The 18,762-nt window shown below is 58.9% G+C and overlaps 1 protein-coding gene across 2 annotated transcripts; it reads right to left on the reverse strand.

The window, feature by feature from the left end:
* Nucleotides 1-125: 125 nt before the first annotated feature.
* Nucleotides 126-13,813, reverse strand: TLCD3B (TLC domain containing 3B). 2 transcript variants are annotated; one of them, XM_072936408.1, is made up of 6 exons: nt 13,670-13,813; nt 11,590-11,809; nt 8,557-8,643; nt 5,886-6,108; nt 3,724-3,819; nt 126-470 (listed from the first exon to the last, which is right to left on the reverse strand). In XM_072936408.1, the coding sequence occupies exons 2-6, from the start codon at nt 11,790-11,792 to the stop codon at nt 198-200; spliced, it is 882 nt and encodes a 293-aa protein (XP_072792509.1). In that variant the 5' UTR covers nt 11,793-11,809; nt 13,670-13,813; the 3' UTR covers nt 126-197. The 2 variants fall into 2 exon arrangements, with proteins under 2 accessions (XP_072792509.1, XP_072792510.1); XM_072936409.1 differs by lacking the exons at nt 11,590-11,809; nt 13,670-13,813 and adding an exon at nt 11,415-11,505.
* Nucleotides 13,814-18,762: the final 4,949 nt, after the last annotated feature.

Below are 18,762 nucleotides of genomic sequence, written 5' to 3' on the forward strand. Positions count from 1 at the left end.
ACCCCAGATCCCCCCGAGGTCACTCCGAGGTCACCCGAGATCCCCCTAAGGTCACCCCAGATCCCCCTGAGGCCACCTCGAGGTCACCCTGGATCCCCCCGAGGTCACCCTGAGGCCACCCTGAGGCCACCCCGAGGTCACCCCGAGGCCACCCCGCTGTCCCCCCGCTGTCCCCCCTGGGTCCCCGCGCTGTCCCCTCAGGGCGGGCGCGGCGGTGTCCCCGCGGGCCGGAAGAGGCGCCAGGCGCCGCGGCAGATGAGGCCGAACCAGTAGATCTGGGGCGCGGCCATGGCGGCGGCGGCGGCGTTGTAGACCGGTGGCAGCGCGGCCGGGACACGCAGCAGCTCCAGGCCCCGCTGCCGCCCGTAGGCCCAGTACAGGTACGGGAAGAGCAGCACGCGGCAGCCCAGGAAGGTCACCAGCAGCGCCAGCCCGTTCAGCTTGTGCAGCGCCGTGTGCTGCCGCCGCAGCTGCGACCAGGAGGTGGCACCATCACCGGGAGGTGGGATGGGGTCACCGAGGGGTGGGGGACGTGGGGACACCGCAAAGGTTTGTGTGGGTGGAGGGGAACATGAGGAACCTGTGGTGGCCACATCTCAGGGGGGTTTGAGGAGGACAATGAGGAACTTTCTAGAAGGGGCCGGATGTGGTTTTGAGGTCTCTGGAGGGTGACAAATCCATGGACACCTCAAAAGTCCGTGTGGGGTGAGGGGAAGGGGAGGAAGCTGTGGTGGCCACATCTCAATAGGGTTTGAAGAGGACAATGGAGGGGTGGGAAAGGGAATCCCGATGTGGTTTTGGGGTCTCTGGATGGTGATGAATCCATGGACACCTTATAAGTCCACGTGGGGTGAGGGGAAGGGGAAGAACCCGTGGTGGCCACATCTCATGGGGGTTTGAGGAGGACAATGAGGAACTTTCTAGAAGGGGCCGGATGTGGTTCTGAGGTCTCTGGGGGGTGATAAATCCATGGACACCACAAAAGTCCGTGTGGGGTGAGGGGAAGGGGAGGAAACCGTGGTGGCCACATCTCAATAGGGTTTAGAGGACCAAAAGGGGTCACTCTGGGAGGGGATCCCGATGTGGTTCTGGGGTCTCTGGGGGGTGAGGGACGTGGGGACACCACAAAGGGTCATGTGGGATGAGGGGAAGGGGAGGAACCCGTGGTGGCCACATCTCAATAGGGTTTGGAGAAACCAACTGAGGGGTGGGAAGGGGAATCCCGATGTGGTTCTGGGGTCTCTGGGGGGTGACAAATCCATGGACACCTTATAAGTCCTTCTGGGATGAGGGGAAGGGGAGGAACCCGTGGTGGCCACATCTCAGGGGGGTTTGAGGAGGACAATGGGGAACTTTCTAGAAGGGGCCGGATGTGGTTCTGGGGTCTCCAGGGGCTGAGGGACGTGGGGACACCGCAAAGGTTCGTGTGGGGTGAGGGGAAGGGGAGGAACTCGTGGTGGCCACATCTCAGGGGGGTTCAGGAGGACAACGGGAGGAGCCCGGGCTGGGCCCAGCTCGGGGTTTGGGATTGGGGCCTCTGCGGGGGCGAGGATTTGGGAGCATTTTGGGGGATTTTGGGGATTTTGGGGGATTTTTGGGGATTTTTTTAATTTTTTGGGATTTTTGGTGATTTTTGGCGGATTTTTCAGATTTTTTTATTTTTGGGGATTTTTGGGATTTGGGGATTTTTCGGGATTTTTGGGATTTTTTTGGGATTTTTGGGGGATTTTTGGGAGATTTTTGGGAGATTTTTGGGATTTTTCACATTTTTTTATTTTTGGGAATTTTGGTGATTTTTGGGATTTTTTTTTTTAATTTCGGGATTTTGGGGGATTTCAGGGACTTTTTTGGGGGGATTTGGGGGGATTTATTTGGGATTTGGGGGATTTTTGGGGATTTTTGGGATTTTTCAGATTTTTTTTATTTTTTGGGATTTTTGGGATTTTTTGGGGGGGATTTTTGGGGATTTCAGGGACTTTTTTGGGCACTTTTGGGGATTTTTTGCAGATGTTTGGGGGATTTTTTGCGGGATTTTTGGGAGACTTTGGGAATTGTTGTGGATTTTTGGGGGGATTTGGGGGGATTTTTGGGGGATTTTTTTGGGATTTGGGGATTTTTGGGGATTTTTAGGGGATTTTTGGGGATTTCAGGGATTTTGGGGGAATTTTGGGGGAATTTTGGGGATATTTTTGGGGGGATTTTTGGGATTTTTTGGGGGATTTTGGGGATTTTTGGGGATTTTTTGTGGATATGGGGATTTGGGGAGATATTTTTGGGATTTTGGGATTTTTGGGGATTTGGGGAATTTTGGGGAATTTTGGGGGTTTTGGGGGGATTTTGGGGGGATTTTTGGAAATTTTGGGGGATTTTTTTGGGAGTTTTAGGGGTTTTAGGGATTTTTTTGAGGATTTATTGTGAAATTTTTTGGGGGGATTTTGGGGGATTTTGGGGGATTTTTGAGGGCATTTAGGGGATTTTGGGGTGATTTTGGGGTTTTTTGGGATTTTTGGGAATTTTTTAGAGATTTTCTGGGGATTTTTTGGGGGATTTTTGGGATTTTTCAGATTTTGGGGACTTTTACATTTTTGGGGCTTTTTTGGGGATTTTTTCACCTTTTTTTGGGATTTTTTTGGGGGAATTTTTGGGATTTTGGGGGATTTTTTTGGGATTTTTGGGGGATTTGGGGCTATTTTGTGCATTTTTTTATTTTTGTGAGTTTTCTGGGATTTTTTTGTATCTTTTTAGAATTTTTTGGGGATTTCTGGGGATTTGGGGCCAATTTTTGGGATTTTTGGGGAAATTTTGGGGGATTTTTATAGAATTTTCTGGAATTGGGATTTTTTGCGGCATTTTTGGGATATTTTTGGGGTTTTTGGGAGAATTTTTGGGGGAATTTTAGGGATTTTTAAAATATTTTAGGGATTTTTAGGAGATTTTTTAATTTTGGGGATATTTTTGGGGAATTTTTGAGGATTTTTGAAATTTTTTGAGATTTGGGGGGATTTTTGGGGCAGTTTTTTGGGGGATTTTTTTGGGCTATTTTGGGATATTTGGAGGGACTTTTTAGGGATTTTTTAGGGGATTTTTAGGATAATTCGGGGATTTTTGGGGGATGTTTTCGGGATAATTTTGGGATCTTTTTTGGGGGATTTTTTAGGAGTTTTTGGTGCCTCATTGGGGATTTTGATGGGATTTTTTGGGATTTTTTGGGGGGTTTTTCCATTTTTTGGCCGTTTTTTATGGGATTTTTTTGGGGTTTTTTGGGATTTGGGATTTGGGGACATTTGGGGACATTTGGGGACACTTTGGGGACATTTGGGGACATTTGGGGACATTTGGGGACACTTTGGGGACACTCACCAGGATGAGGACCTTGCCCAGGATTTGGAATTTTCTGGGATTTTATGGGATTTTATGGGATTTTTTTAGGATTTTTCCATTTTTTGGCCATTTTTTATGGGATTTTTTTGGGGTTTTTTGGGATTTGGGATTTGGGGACATTTGGGGACATTTGGGGACATTTGGGGACACTTTGGGGACACTCACCAGGACGAGGCCCTGGCCCAGAATTAGGAATTTTCTGGGATTTTTTGGGATTTTTTTAGGATTTTTCCATTTTTTGGCCATTTTTTATGGGATTTTTTTGGGGTTTTTTGGGATTTGGGATTTGGGGACATTTGGGGACATTTGGGGACACTTTGGGGACACTTTGGGGACACTCACCAGGATGAGGACCTTGCCCAGGCACACGAAGGGGGTGCTCAGCTCGGCCATCAGGAGACAGCCCAGGAAGAAATCGCCTTTGCCCTGACGCCACAGCTGGGACAGAAATGTCACCAAATGTCACCAAATGTCACCAAATGTCACCAAATGTCACCAAATGTCACCAAATGTCACCAAAGTGTCACCAAATGTCACCAAAGTGGCACCAGAGTGGCACCAAATGTCACCAAATGTCACCAAATGTCACCAAAATGCCACCAAATGTCACCAAATGTCACCAAATGTCACCAAAATGTCACCAAATGTCACCAAATGTCACCAAATGGCACCAGAGTGTCACTAAAGGGTCACCAAATGTCACCAAATGCCACCAAATGTCACCAAATGTCACTAAATGTCACCAAAGTGTCATCAAAGTGTCATCAAAGTGTCACCAGAGTGTCACCAGAGTGTCACCAACCCCCACAAAGTGTCACTAAATGTCACCAAATGTCACCAACCCCCCCAAAGTGTCACCAGAGTGTCCCCAGAGTGTCCTCAGGGTTCCCAAAGTGTCCCCAAGTGTCCCCAAAGTGTCCCCAAAGTGTCCTCGACTGTCCCCACAGTGTCCCCAACCCCCCAGAGTGTCCCCAGCTGTCTCCAGTCACCCCCAAATGTCCCCCAGGGTCCCCGAAGTGTCCCCAACCCCCCCAAAGTGTCCCCCAGAGTGTCCCCAACCCCCCCCAGGTGTCCCCAAGATGACCCCAACACCCCCAAAGTCTCACCAGGGTCCCCAAAATGTCCCCAAATGTCCCCACAGTGTCACCAACCCCCCCCAAAGTGTCACCAACCCCCCTCAAGGCGTCCCCAGAGTGTCCCCAGAGTGTCCCCAGGTGTCCCCAAAGTGTCCCCAAAGTGTTCCCAAAGTGCCACCAAATGTCCCCGAATGTCACCAACCCCCCCAAAGTGTCACCAAGTGTCCCCAGAGTGTCCCCAAGTGTTCCCAAGTGTCCCCAGACTGTCACCAAAGTGCCACCAACCCCTCAAAGTGTCACCAACCCCCACAAAGTGTCACCAAAGTGTCCCCAGAGTGTCCCCGCGTGTCCCCAAACGTCCCCGAGTGTCACCAACCCCCCAAAGTGTCACCAAAGTGTCACCAAAGTGTCCCCGAGTGTCCCCAGAGTGTCACCAAAGTGTCCCCAACCCCCCCAAAGTGTCAGCAACCCCCCAAAGTGTCACCAAATATCCCCAAATGTCACCAACCCCCTCAAAGTGTCCCCAAGTGTCCCCAAAGTGTCCCCAGAGTGTCCCCAACCCCCCCCAAAGTGTCCCAGACAGCCCCAAAGTGTCCCCAGGTGCACCCAGAGTGTCCCCAAACTCCTCCAGGTGTCCCCAGGTGTCCCCAACCCCCCCCCAGGTGTGCCCAGGTGAGTGCCCAGGTAGGTTTATCATGCCCAGGTGTGCCCAGGTACTCACGGTGGCCACGGGGAAGCAGAGCAGCACCATGGCCAGGTGGTGCAGCACCAGCAGAGCCCCGTGCCCAGGTGAGTGCCCAGGTGAGTGCCAAGGTATGTTTAAGCTGCCCAGGTGAGTGCCCAGGTGAGTGCCCAGGTGTGTTTATCATGCGCAGGTGTGTATAATTACTCTCAGGTGCCCCCAGGTGTGCCCAGGTGTACCCAGGTGTGTCTAACCCTGCTCAGGTGTGCCCAGGTATGTCTAACATGCCCAGGTGGGTGCCCAGGTGTGTGTTGAACATGCCCAGGTGTGCCCAGGTGCCCCCAGGTGTGCCCAGGTGTGTCTAACATGCCCAGGTGTGCCCAGGTGTGTTTAACATGCCCAGGTGTGCCCCAGGTGTGCCCAGGTGCCCAGGTGAGTGCCCAGGTGTGTGTTTATCATGCCCAGGTGTGCCCAGGTGTGCCCAGGTGAGTGCCCAGGTGTGTGTTTAACCATACCCAGGTGAGCCCAGGTGTGCCCAGGTGAGTGCCCAGGAGTGCACAGGTGTGCCCAGGTGCCCCCACGTGCCCCCAGGTGTGTGTTTATCATGCCCAGGTGAGTGCCCAGGTGTATCTAACCCTGCCTAGGTGTGCCCAGGTGTGCCCAGGTGTGTGCCCAGGTGCCCCCAGGTGCCCCCAGCTGTGCCCAGGTGTGCCTAGGTGAGTGCCCAGGTGTGCCCAGGTACTCACGGTGGCCACGGGGAAGCAGACCAGCACCATGGCCAGGTGGTGCAGCACCAGCAGCAGCTCGCGGCGCAGGAAGGCGGCGGCGGCGCCCCCCGTGCCCCCCGTGCCCGTGCCCGGCCCGTGCCCCTTCACCTGGGCGCGCTGCAGGTGGCACAGGTACATGGCGTACACGTCGTACACGAAGTACGGCACCGCGAAGGGCGGGTAGGCGGCGGCCAGCCAGTGCCTGCGGGCACAGGGGGGCACAGGTGGGCACAGGTGGGGTTAAAGTGTGCCCCAGGTGTGCCCAGGTGTGTCCAGATAGGTCCCAGATGGGTCCAGCTGTGCCCAGTTGTGCCCAGGTGTGCCCCACGTGTATCCCAGAGTGCCCCAGGTGTGCCCAGGTGTGCCCAGGTGTCCCCAGGTATATCCCAGGTGTCCCCAGGTGTGTCCCCACTGTCCCAGGTGTGTCCCAGATGTGCCCAGGAGTGCCCAGGTGTGCCCAGGTGGGTTTAAAGTGTGCCCAGGTGTGCCCCAAGTGTGTCCCAGAGTGCCCCAGGTGTGCCCAGGTGTGTCCCAGAGTGCCCCAGGTGTGCCCCAGGTGTGCCCAGGTGGGTTTAAAGTGTGCCCAGGTGTGCCCCAGGTGTGCCCAGGTGTATCCCACGTGTGCCCAGGTGTGCCCAGGTGTGTCCAGGTGGGTTTAAAGTGTGCCCAGGTGTATGTCAGGTGTGTCCACATGTGTCCCAGGTGTGCCCAGGTGTGCCCAGGTGTGCCCAGGTGTGTCCCCACTGTCCCTGGTGTGTCCCAGGTGTATCCCAGGTGTGCTCAGGTATGCCCCTACTGTCCCTGGTGTGTCCCAAGTGTGCCCAGGTGTGCCCAGGTGTGCCCAGGTGGGTTTTAAGTGTGCCCAGATGGGTTTAAAGTGTGCCCAGGTGTGCCCATGGGTGTTTAAAATGTGCCCAGGTATGTCCCAGGTGTGCCCAACTGTGCCCACATGTGTCCCAGGTGTGTCCCAGGTGTGTTTAAAGTGTGCCCAGGTGTGCCCAGGTGTGCCCAGGTGGGTTTAAAGTGTGCCCAGGTGTATGTCAGGTGTGCCCACATGTGTCCCAGGTGAGCCCAGTGGGTTTAAAGAGTGCCCAGCTGTGCCCAGGTGTGCCCAGGTGGGGACAGGTGTGCCCCAAGTGTGCCCCTACTGTCCCCAGGTATATCCCAGATGTCCCCAGCTGTGTCCCCACTGTCCCAGGTGTGTCCCAGGTGTGCCCCAGAGTGCCCAGCTGTCCCCAGCTGTGCCCAGGTGTGCCCAGGTGTGCCCAGGTGGGTTTAAAGTGTGCCCAGGTGTATGTCAGGTGTGCCCACATGTGCCCAGGTGCATTGCAGCTGTGCCCACATGTGTCCCAGGTGTGCCCAGGTGTGTCCCAGAGTGCCCCAGGTATGCCCCAGGTGTGCCCAGGCACAGCCAGGTGTGCCCAGGTGGGTTTAAAGTGTGCCCCAGGTGTGCCCAGGTGTGTCCAGATGTGCCCCAGGTGTGCCCAGGTGGTGTCAAAGTGTGTTCAGGTGTGTCCCTGGTGTGCCCAGGTGTGCCCCAAGTGTTCCCCTACTGTCCCCAGGTATATCCCAGGTGTCCCCAGGTGTGTCCCCACTGTCCCAGGTGTGTCCCAGATGTGCCCACATGTGCCCAAGTGTGCCCCAGGTGTCCCCAGCTGGGCCCAGGTAACCCAAGTGTCCCAGGTGTGTCCCCAGGTGTGCCCAGGTGGGTTTAAAGTGTGCCCCAGCTGTGCCCAGGTGTGCCCCAGGTGTGCCCAGGTAACCCAAGTGTCCCCAGCCGTGTCCCGACTGTCCCCAGCTCTGTCCCCACTGTCCCCAGGTGTGCCCAGGTGTCCCCAGCCGTGTCCCAGCCATGTCCCCAGGTGTGTCCCCGCTGTCCCTGGTGTGTCCCAGATGTGCCCACATGTGTCCCAGGTGTATCCCAGGTGTGCCCAGGTGTGCCCAGGTGTGCCCAGGTGGGTTTAAAGTGTGCTCAAGTGTGCCCAGGTGTGCCCACATGTGTCCCAAGTGTGCCCATGTGTGCCGAGGTGTCCCCAGGTGTCACCCGGTAACCCAAGTGTCCCCAGCCGTGTCCCCGCTGTCCCCAGGTGTGCCCAGGTGTGCCCAGGTGTGTCCCCAATGTCCCCAGCTGTGCCCCCAGGTGTGACCCCACTGCCCCCAGGTGTGTCCCCATGTCCCCAGGTGTCCCCAGGTGTGTCCCCATGTCCCCCCGCTGTCCTCAGGTGTGTCACTCACTGTCCCAGGTGTCCCAGCTGTGTCCCCAGGTGTCCCAAGCAGTGTCCCTGCTGTCCCCAGGTGTGTCCCAGGTGTGTCCCCATGTCCCCAGCCATGACCCTGTTGTGTCCTCACTGTCCCAGGTGTCCCAGCCATGTCCCAGCCATATCCCAGCCGTGTCCCCACTGTCCCCAGGTGTGTCCCCACTGTCCCCAGGTGTGTCCCCACTGTCCCAGGTGTGTCCCAGGTAACCCAAGTGTCCCCAGGTGTGTCCCCAGCCATGTCCCTGCTGTCCCCGCTGTGTCCCCATGTCCCCAGCCGTGTCCCCTCTGTCCCAGCCATGTCCCAGGTGTCCCCAGCCGTGTCCCAGGTGTGTCCCAGGTGTGTCCCAGGTGTGTCCCCATGTCCCCCCGCTGTCCCCAGGTGTGTCACTCACTGGTCATCGATGACGTGCCGCCGGCAGGAGCGGGAGATGATGAACCCGGCGGTGGAGGCCATGACAGCCTGAACCGAGGACACCAACCTGGGGACAGCAGGGTGACATTGGGGACATTGGGGGAATTGGGGACATTGGGGACATTGGGGACATTGGGGGCATTGGGGGGATTGGGGACACTGGGGACATTGGGGACTTTGGGGGACATTGGGGACATTGGGGACATTGGGGACATTGGGGGACAGCGGGGACATTGGGGACATTGGGGACATTGGGGGGATTGGGGGTGTTGGGGACATTGGGGGGACATTGGGGGGATTGGGGACATTGGGGGGACATTGGGGACACAGAGGGGACATCAGCACCGAGGACAGCAGCCTGGGGACAGCGGGGACATGGGGACATCAGGGTGACACGGGTGACACGCGGGTGACACACGCGGGTGGCAGGGGGGGGATGGGCCCGCGCTGACGTCCCTAAGCCGTGTCCCCGTGTCCCCGTGTCCCCGTGTCCCCGTGTCACCGGCTAATCCTGCCCCGCCCCCCCCGGATTGTCACTAACCCCCCCCCCGGATTGTCCCCAACCCCCCCCGGATTGTCCCCAACCCCCCCGGATTGTCCCCAACCCCCCCCCCGGATTGTCCCCAACCCCCCCCGGATTGTCCCCAACCCCCACCCCGGATTGTCCCCACCCCCCCCCGGATTGTCACCTCCCCCCCCGGATTGTCCCCAACCCCCTCCCGGATTGTCACCAAACCCCCCCCCGGATTGTCCCTGTCCTGTCCCTGATCCCCCCCGGATTGTCACCCCCCCCCCGGCCCGGCCTTGTCACTGTCACCGTCCCTGATCCCCCCGTGGCCGAGCCACCACCGGCCTGGAAGTGGCTCTGTCCCCTCCCTGTCACCTCCCTGGTCCGGTGCCACCCTTCCCTGTCCCTGCAGTGTCCCCATCCCCCTCCCTGTCCCCTCCCTGTCCCATCCCTGTCCTCTCCATGTCCCCATCTCTGTCCCCTCCCTGTCCCATCCTTGTCCTCTCCATGTCCCCATCTCTGTCCCCTCCCTGTCCCATCCCTGTCCTCTCCATGTCCCCATCTCTGTCCCCTCCCTGTCCCATCCTTGTCCCCATCCCTGTCCGTGTCCCATGTCCCCATCTGTGTCCCTCCCTGTCCCGGTGCCAGGTGCCACCCCTCCCTGTCCCTGCAGTGTCCCCATCCCCCTCCTTGTCCCATCCCTGTCACCTCCCTGTCCCTGCCCGGGGCCACCTGAGCCTTGGCCTTGTTGTGTCCCCATCCCTGTCCCCTTCCTGTCCCTTCCCTGTCCCCATCCCTGTCCCTGTCCCCTGTCCCCTGTCCCTGTCCCCATCCCTGTCCCCTGTCCCCATCCCCCACTGTCCCCTGTCCCCATCCCCCGCTGTCCCCTGTCCCCATCCCTGTCCCCTGTCCCCATCCCCCACTGTCCCCTGTCCCCATCCCCCGCTGTCCCCTGTCCCCATCCCTGTCCCCTGTCCCCATCCGTGTCCCCATCCCTGTCCCCATCCCCCGCTGTCCCCTGTCCCCTGTCTCCATCCCTGTCCATCCCTGTCCCCACCCCTGTCCCATCCTTGTCCCTCAACCCTGTCCCCTCCATCCCCTCCATGTCCCCATCCCTGTCCCCTCCCTGTCCCCCAGCTGTCCCCAAGCCCACCTGGCAGCCAGCACCGTGTCCCTGTCCCATCCCTGTCGCCATCCCTGTCCCCTCTCTGTCCCTGCAGTGCCCCCATCCCCCTCCCTGTCCTATCCCTGTCCCCATCCCTGTCCCTGTCCCCTTCCTGTCCCATCCCTGTCCCCTCCCTGGCCCGGTGCCACCCCTCCCTGTCCCTGCAGTGACCCCAGCCCTGTCCCCTCCATGTCCCCTCCATGTCCCCACCATGTCCCCTCCTTGTCCCCTCCCATCCCCCTCTCTGTCCCCTCCTTGTCCCCATCCCTGTCCCCTCCCTGTCCGTGTCCCCATCCCTGTCCCCATCCCTGTCCCCTCCCCCGCTGTCCCGCGGTGTCACCTGGCGGCCAGCCGCGTGTCCCCATCCCCCCCTGTCCCCATCCCCCGTGTCCCCATCCCCCGCTGTCCTCTGTCCCCATCCCTGTCCCCTCCCTGTCCCATCCCTGTCCCCTTCCTGTCCCATCCCTGTCCCCATCCCTGTCCCTGTCCCCTGTCCCCTGTCCGTGTCCCCTGTCCCCTCCATGTCCCCATCCCCCGCTGTCCCCTGTCCCCATCCCTGTCCCTGTCCCCATCCCCCGCTGTCCCCTGTCCCCATCCCTGTCCGTGTCCCCATCCCTGTCCCTGTCCCCATCCCCCGCTGTCCCCTGTCCCTGTCCCGTGTCCCTGTCCCCATCCCCACCCCCCCATCCCTGTCCCCGCGGTGTCACCTGGCTGCCAGCCCCGTGTCCCCATCCCTGTCCCCTGTCCCCTCCTTGTCCCCTTCCTGTCCCCTCCCATCCCCCTCTCTGTCCTCTCCGTGCCCCCATCCCTGTCCGTGTCCCCTGTCCCTGTCCCCACCCCCCTCTGTCCCCTGTCCCTGTCCGTGTCCCCATCCCCCGCTGTCCCCTGTCCCTGTCCGTGTCCCCATCCCCCGCTGTCCCCTGTCCCCTGTCCGTGTCCCCATCCTCCACGGTCCCCTGTCCCCATCCCCCGCTGTCCCCATCCCTGTCCCTGTCCCCATCCCCCGTGTCCCTGTCCCGTGTCCCTGTCCCCATCCCCCCTGTCCCCGCTGTCCCCGCGGTGTCACCTGGCTGCCAGCCCCGTGTCCCCATCCCCCCTGTCCCTGTCCCCGCGGTGTCACCTGGCTGCCAGCCCCGTGTCCCCCCCGCTGTCCCCGCGGTGTCACCTGGCTGCCAGCACGGTGGCGCGGCCCTGGGGACAGCCGGCGATGGCGGCCAGCCCCGTGTCCCCTGTCCCCATCCCCCTGTCCCCCCCGGTGTCCCCGCGGTGTCACCTGGCTGCCAGCGCCGTGTCCCTGTCCCCATCCCCCCTGTCCCTGTCCCCTGTCCCCGCGGTGTCACCTGGCTGCCAGCACGGTGGCGCGGCCCTGGGGACAGCCGGCGATGGCGGCCAGCGCCCGGCGCGCCAGCAGGAAGAGCCCCGGGAAGAAGAGCAGCCCCGGCAGCAGCAGCAGCCCCGCGGGCAGCGGCGACAGCGGCCACACCGCCGGGGACACCGGCGGCGACACCGGCGGCGACACCGGCGACACGGCGGGCCCGGGCATGGCCGGGCGGGCGGGGCCTAAGGGGGGCGGGGCTGAACGGGCGGCGCGGGGACAGAGGGGACAGTGAGGGGACAGAGGGGACAGTGAGGGGACAGCGGGGACGGAGAGGGGACAGCGGGCATGGCCGGAGGGGGCGGGGCCACCGGACACCGGCGGGACACCGGGAATGGGGCGGGGCTTAAGGGGGCGGGGACAATGGGGCACCGGGAATGAATGGAGGGGGCGGGGCTTAGGGGGTGTGGGCGTGGCCAAGGGGACACCGGTAATAACGGGAACGGGGCTTGGGGGAGGGGCTTAAGGGGGTGGGCGTGGCCAAGAGGACACCGGCAGGGGCACCGGGCATGGGGGCGGAGCTTAAGTGGGTGTGGCCAAAGGGGCGGGGACAACGGGACACCGGGAGGGACACCGGGAATGAATGAAGGGGGCGGGGTTTAATCAAATTAGGGGCGTGGCCAAGGGGACACCGGGAGGGACACCGGGAATAACGGGTGGCGGGGTTTGGGGGAGGGGCTTAAGGGGTGTGGGCGTGGCCAAGGGGACACCGGCAGGGATACCGGGAATAGGGGCGGGGCTTAAGGGGGCGGGGACACCGGGAATAACGGGGGCGGGGCTTAAGGGGTGGGCGTGGCCAAGGGGACAGCGGGAGTGAATGGAGGGGGCGGGGTTTAATGGGGTTGGGGGCGTGGCCAAGGGGACATCGGCGGGACACCGGGAATAGGGGCGGCGCTTAAGGGGGTGGGGACAACGGGACACCGGGAATAAGGGGACACCGGGAGGGACACCGGGAATTAATGGAGGGGCGGGGCTTAAGTGAGGGCGGGGCTTAAGGGGTGTGGGCGTGGCCATGGGGACACCGGCGGGGACACCGGGAATGAATGGAGGGGGCGGGGTTTAATCAAATTAGGGGCGTGGCCAAGGGGACACCGGGAATGAATGGAGGGGGCGGGGTTTAATCAAATTAGGGGCGTGGCCAAGGGGACACCGGGAATGAATGGAGGGGGCGGGGTTTAATCAAATTAGGGGCGTGGCCAAGGGGACACCGGCAGGGATACTGGGAATGAATGGAGGGGGCGGGGCTTAGGGAGGGCGGGGCTTAAGGGGGTGGGCGTGGCCAAGGGGACACCGGCAGGGACATCGGGAATAGGGGCGGGGCTTAAGGGGGCGGGGACAACGGGACACCGGGAATAGGGGCGGGGCTTGGGGAGGGCGGGGCTTAAGGGGGTTGGGGGCGTGGCCAAAGGGGACGGGGACAACGGGACACCGGGAGGGACACCGGGAATGAATGGAGGGGCGGGGCTTAGGGGAGGGCGGGGCTTAAGGGGTGTGGGCGTGGCCAAGGGGACACCGGGAGGGACACCGGGAATAACGGGGGGCGGGGCTTGGGGAGGGCGGGGCTTGATGAGTTTAGGGGCGTGGCCAAAGGATGGGGACAAGGGGACACGGGCAGGGAATGACTGGAGGGGGCGGGGCTTGGGGAGGGCGAGGCTTAAAGGTGGGGGCGTGGCCAAGGAAACACCGGGAATGGGCGGGGCTTGTAGAGGGCGGGACTTAAGGAGTTTAGGGGCGTGGCCAATGGGGAGGGTCAGTGGGGATGGTCACAGAGGGGGCGGGGCTAGAGGGGGCACGGGAAAGGGGCGTGGCTTGGAAAGGGGGCGGGGCCATTGGGAGATAGGGCCAATGGGGATGTAGGGAGGGGGCGGGGCTTGAGAGGGCGTGGCTCGGGGAGGGGCTTGTGGCGGAATAAGGGGCGTGGTCGAAATGTGACGTCACCAAAGGGGCGTGGCTTTAAAGCAAGGGAATGGGCCACGCCCTAAGCCCCGCCCTCGGCCCCTCCCCCTCCCTCTCCCCCGCCTCATTTGCATAAATCTCCCTCTCACCGGCACCCAGGCGGGTCTGCGGCCTCCCTCAGCGCCTCATGAATATTCAGCGCGGCGCTCCCGCCGCTCATTTACATAAATTTCCATGAGCCCCCCCCCCCCACCGGGGCCGCCCACACAGCCGCGGCGGGAAGGCCGAGCGCGCTGATTGGTGGAGCCCGGCGGCCAATCAGGACGCGTCGCGGGGCAGAGCGGGGGAGGAACCGGCGGCGCTGATTGGCTGAGAGAAAAGGGGCGGGGCTTGAGGGGCGGGCGGCCAATGGGAGCGCGCGGTGCGGGGTTGCCATGGCGACAGCGGCGGTTTGTTGCATATTTATGAGGTGGGCGGGGCTGTTTAGCATAATAACGATCTCCGGGGCCGTGCTCATGAATATTAACGATGTTTTAACAGTTCAGTCGTGTGCGCTCGTGAATATTAATGAACTTTAATGATGACGTAAGGGAAGGGGGGGAGGCCAGCGAGGCCACGCCCCCTCATTAGCATACTAAATAGGGGGCGGGGCCAAAGGGCGGCCCCAAAATTTGGGGTTCAAAAAGGGGGAGGGGCCCCAAAATTTGGGGTGTCCAGAAGGGGGAGGGGCCAAATTTGGGGTCTCGAAAAGGGGGCGGAGCCCAAAAATTTGGGGTCCTAAAAGGGGGAGGGGCCCCAAAATTTGGGGTCTCAAAAAGGGGGAGGGGCCAAAAAATTTGGGGTCCTAAAAGGGGGAGGGGCCCCAAAATTTGGGGTTCAAAAAGGGGGAGGGGCCAAATTTGGGTCTCAAAAAAGGGGGAGGGGCCCCAAAATTTGGTGTCCCAAAAAGGGGGAAAACCCCAAAATTTGGTGCCCAAAAAGGGGGAAAAACACCAAAATTTTGGCTCCTAAAATGGGGGAAAAACCCCAAAATTTTGGCTCCTAAAATGGGGGAAAAACCCCAAAATTTTGGCTCCTAAAAGGGGGAAAAACACCAAAATTTGGTGTCCCAAAAAGGGGGAAAAACACCAAAATTTTGGTTCCTAAAATGGGGGAAAAAACCCAAAATTTTGGCTCCTAAAATGGGGGAAAAACCCCAAAATTTTGGCTCCTAAAATGGGGGAAAAACCCCAAAATTTTGGCTCCTAAAATGGGGGAGAACCCCAAAATTTTGGCTCCTAAAAGGGGGAAAAAACCCAAAATTTTGGCTCCTAAAAGGGGGAAAAAACCCAAAATTTTGGCTCCTAAAATGGGGAAAAACCCCAAAATTTTGGCTCCTAAAATGGGGGAAAAAAACCAAAATTTTGGCTCCTAAAATGGGGGAAAAAACCCAAAATTTTGGCTCCTAAAATGGGGGAAAAACCCCCAAATTTTGGCTCCTAAAATGGGGGAAAAACCCCCAAAATTTTGGCTCCTAAAAGGGGGAAAAACCCAAAATTTTGGCTCCTAAAATGGGGAAAAAACCCAAAATTTAAGGGTGGGGGGGTCCCAAAATCTACGGGAGGCGCCCCAAAATTTGGGGTCCCAAAAAGGGGGAAAAACCCCAAAATTTGGTGTCCCAAAAAGGGGGAAAACCCCCAAAATTTTGGCTCCTAAAATGGGGGAAAAACCCCAAAATTTTGGCTCCTAAAATGGGGGAAAACCCCCAAAATTTTGGCTCCTAAAAAGGGGGAAAAACCCCAAAATTTTGGCTCCTAAAATGGGGGAAAAACCCCAAAATTTTGGCTCCTAAAAGGGGGAAAAACCCCAAAATTTTGGCTCCTAAAATGGGGGAAAAACCCCAAAATTTTGGCTCCTAAAATGGGGGAAAAACCCCAAAATTTTGGCTCCTAAAAGGCGGAAAAAACCCAAAATTTTGGCTCCTAAATTGGGGAGGGGCCCCAAAATTTAAGGGTGGGGGGGGGTCCCAAAATCTGGGGGAGGCGCCCCAAAATTTGGGGTCCCAAAAAGGGGGAAAAACCCCAAAATTTGGTGTCCCAAAAAGGGGGAAAAACCCAAAATTTTGGCTCCTAAAATGGGGAAAAACCCCAAAATTTGGTGCCCAAAAAGGGGGAAAAACCCCAAAATTTTGGCTCCTAAAATGGGGCGTGGCCCCAAAATTTTAGGGGGGCGGGTCCCAAAATCTGCGGGAGGCGCCCCAAAATTTGGGGTCCCAAAAATTTGGGGTCGAGTCCCAAAATGAGGGGGGAGGGGCAAAGGGGGGGGGCTCCAAAATTCGGGGCGGACCCCCAAAAATTTGGGGGAGGGTCCCAAAATTGGGGATTCGATCCCAAAAATGGGGGGGAGGAGCCAAAAAATGTAAATGGGATCCCCAAAAATATGGGGGAGGGGTAAAAGGGGTCCCCAAAATCGTCCTGGGGGGGGATGGGCGGACTCGCCCCTCCCCCACCTCGGGCCGCGCGGGTGGGGGAGGGGCGGGCGGGGCTATTTTGGGATCCCGAAAGGCCAAAGGGGACCCGAGAAGGTCACGGGGGGGTCCCCCCCCCCCCCCACCCCGATATAAGGGGGAGCCCCCGGAGCCCCCCGAGCTGCCCCCGGACACCCCACGGTGAGTGAACCCCAAAAAATCCCAAAATTATCCTAAAATTTGGATGGGGAGGGAGAGAGACCCCAAAAAAAACCCAAAATTATCCCAAAATGTGAACGGGGAGGGAGACACAAAAATAACCCCAAAAAAACCCAAAATTATCCCAAAATGTGAATGGGGAGGGAGATCCAAAAATATTCCCCCTAAAAAACCCCAAAATTATCACAAAATGTGAAGGGGGAGGGAGAAAGACCCGAAAATATCCCTAAAAAAATCCCAAAATTATCCCAAAATGTGAATGGGGAGGGAGATCCAAAAATATCCCTAAAAAATACCCCAAAATTATCCCAAAATGTGAATGGGGAGGAGACCCAAAATATCCCCCAAAAAATACCCAAAATGTGGCTGGGCTGGGAGAGACCCCAAAAAATCCCAAAAATAACCCAAAATGTGGATGGGGAGGGAGACCCAAAATAACCCCCCAAAAAAAACCCCAAAATTATCCCAAAATGTGGATGGGGAGGGAGAGAGACCCCAAAAAATCCCAAAAATAACCCAAAATGTGAATGGGGAGGGAGAGACACCAAAAAAACCCCCCAAAATTCGCCTGTGGGGAAAGAGACCCCAAAAATCCCAAAAATAACCCAAAATCTGCTTGAAAAAGGAGAGAGACCCCAAAAATCCCCCCGGACCCCAAAAATCCCCCGGGATTGTCCCCAAATCCCCCCCGGACCCCAAAAATGACCCCAAATCCCCAAAATTCCTCCCGAAATGGGGCTGGGACACCCCAAAAATCCCCCTGAACCCCAAACCCCCCAAAATTCGTCCCCTAAATTGGAGCCCAGACCCCAAAATTGTTCCTGGGCACCCCAAAATCCCCTCGGGACCCCCCAAAATTCCCCCCAAAAAAACCCAAATTTGGCCCCAAACCCCAAAAATCCCCCCGGGAACCCCAAAATTCCCCCGGGAACCCCAAAAATCTCCCCGGGAGCCCCAAAAATCCCCCCAGAGAACCCCAAAAATCCCACCGGGAACCCCAAAAATCCCACCGGGAACCCCAAAAATCTCCCCGGGAACCCCAAAATTCCCCCCGGGAACCCCAAAATTCACCCGGGATCCCAAAAATCCCCCGTGGGAACCCCAAAATCCGCTCAGGACCCCCCAAAGTCCCCCCGGGAACCCCAAAATCCCCTCTGGGACCCCAAAATCCCCCCCCGGGATCCCAAAATCCCTCCCGGAAACCCCAAAATTCCCCCGGGAACCCCAAAAATTCCCCCGGGGAACTCCAAAAATCCCCTTGGACCCCAAAAATCTCCGCGGGAACCCCAAAAATCCCCCCGGGAACCCCAAAATTCCCCCCGGGAACCCAAAATTCCCCCGCGGGAACCCCAAATTCCCCTCAGGACCCCAAAAATCTCCGCGGGAACCCCAAAATTCCCCCGGGACCCCAAAAATCCCCTCCGGGACCCCAAAATTCCACCCAAAAACCCCCAAAATTACCCTGAACCCCAAAATCCCCCCGGGAACCCCAAAAATCCCCTCAGGGCCCCCCAAAATCCCCCCCGGGACCCCAAAATCCCACTGGGAACCCCAAAATCCTCTCAAGACCCGACAAAATCCCACCGGGAACCCCAAAATCCCACCCAAAACCCCCCAAAATCACCCTGAACCCCAAAAATCCCCCCCGGGAACCCCAAAATTCCACCCGGGAACTGCAAAATCCCCCCCGGGAACCCCTAAACTGCCCCTGGACCTCCGAAATTTCCCCCCAAAACCCCAAAAATGGCCCTGAACCCCAAAAATCCTCCAGTTAACCCCAAAAATCCCCCCCGGGACCCCAAAATCCCCCCCTGAGACCCCAAAATGCTCTCAAGACCCCCCCAAAATCCCCCCGGGAGCCCCAAATTCCCCTCAGAACCTCCCAAAAATCCCACCGGGAACCCCAAAATCCTCTCAAGACCCGACAAAATCCCCCGGGGAACCCCAAAAATCCCCCTGGGACCCCAAAATATCACCCAAAACCCCCAAAATTACCCTGAACCCCAAAAATCCCCCCGGGAACCCCAAAAATCCACCCGGGACCCCAAAATCCCCCCCGGGACCCCAAAAATCCCCTCTGGGACCCCAAAATCCCCCCGGGACCCCAAAATCCTCTCAAGACCCGACAAAATCCCCCGGGGAACCCCAAAATTCCCCCGGGACCCCAAAATCCCACCCAAAACCCCCCAAAATTCCCCCGGGACCCCAAAATCCCCCCCGGGACCCCAAAAATCCCCCCCGGGAACTGCAAAATCCCCCCCTGGGAACCCCGAAACTGCCCCTGGACCCCCGAAATCTGCCCCAAAAACGCCAAAAATTCCCCCGGAACACCAAAAATCCTCCCGGGAACCCCAAAAATCCGCCAGGTAACCCCAAAAATCCCCCCCTGGACCCCAAAAATCCCCCCGGGACCCCAAAATCCCGGTGGGCCCCACCGTGACTCAGCTCGCGGCGTTGCCCTTTTAAGGCCCCGCCCACTCTGGGCGGGGCGCGGTGACGTCACCGCCTCAAGCCCCGCCCCCGCCCCGCGAGCGCCGCGGCGGAGCTCAGGTGGGGGGGGAGGGGGGGGCGGAATTT

This window comes from Taeniopygia guttata, chromosome 16 (assembly GCF_048771995.1).
Source record: "Taeniopygia guttata chromosome 16, bTaeGut7.mat, whole genome shotgun sequence".
In the NCBI taxonomy this organism is placed as follows: domain Eukaryota; kingdom Metazoa; phylum Chordata; class Aves; order Passeriformes; family Estrildidae; genus Taeniopygia; species Taeniopygia guttata.

What these genes read in the sequence shown, in the direction of transcription:
- TLCD3B (XM_072936408.1), bottom strand. Translation starts at nt 11,792, where the DNA reads ATGCCCGGGCCCGCCGTGTCGCCGGTGTCGCCGCCGGTGTCGCCGCCG. An exon ending in CGGCACGTCATCGATGACCA is followed by an intron (nt 6,109 to 8,556) that starts GTGAGTGACACA and finishes CTGTGCCCGCAG; the next exon opens with GCACTGGCTGGCCGCCGCCT. An exon ending in TCTGCTTCCCCGTGGCCACC is followed by an intron (nt 3,820 to 5,885) that starts GTGAGTACCTGG and finishes TTTCTGTCCCAG; the next exon opens with CTGTGGCGTCAGGGCAAAGG.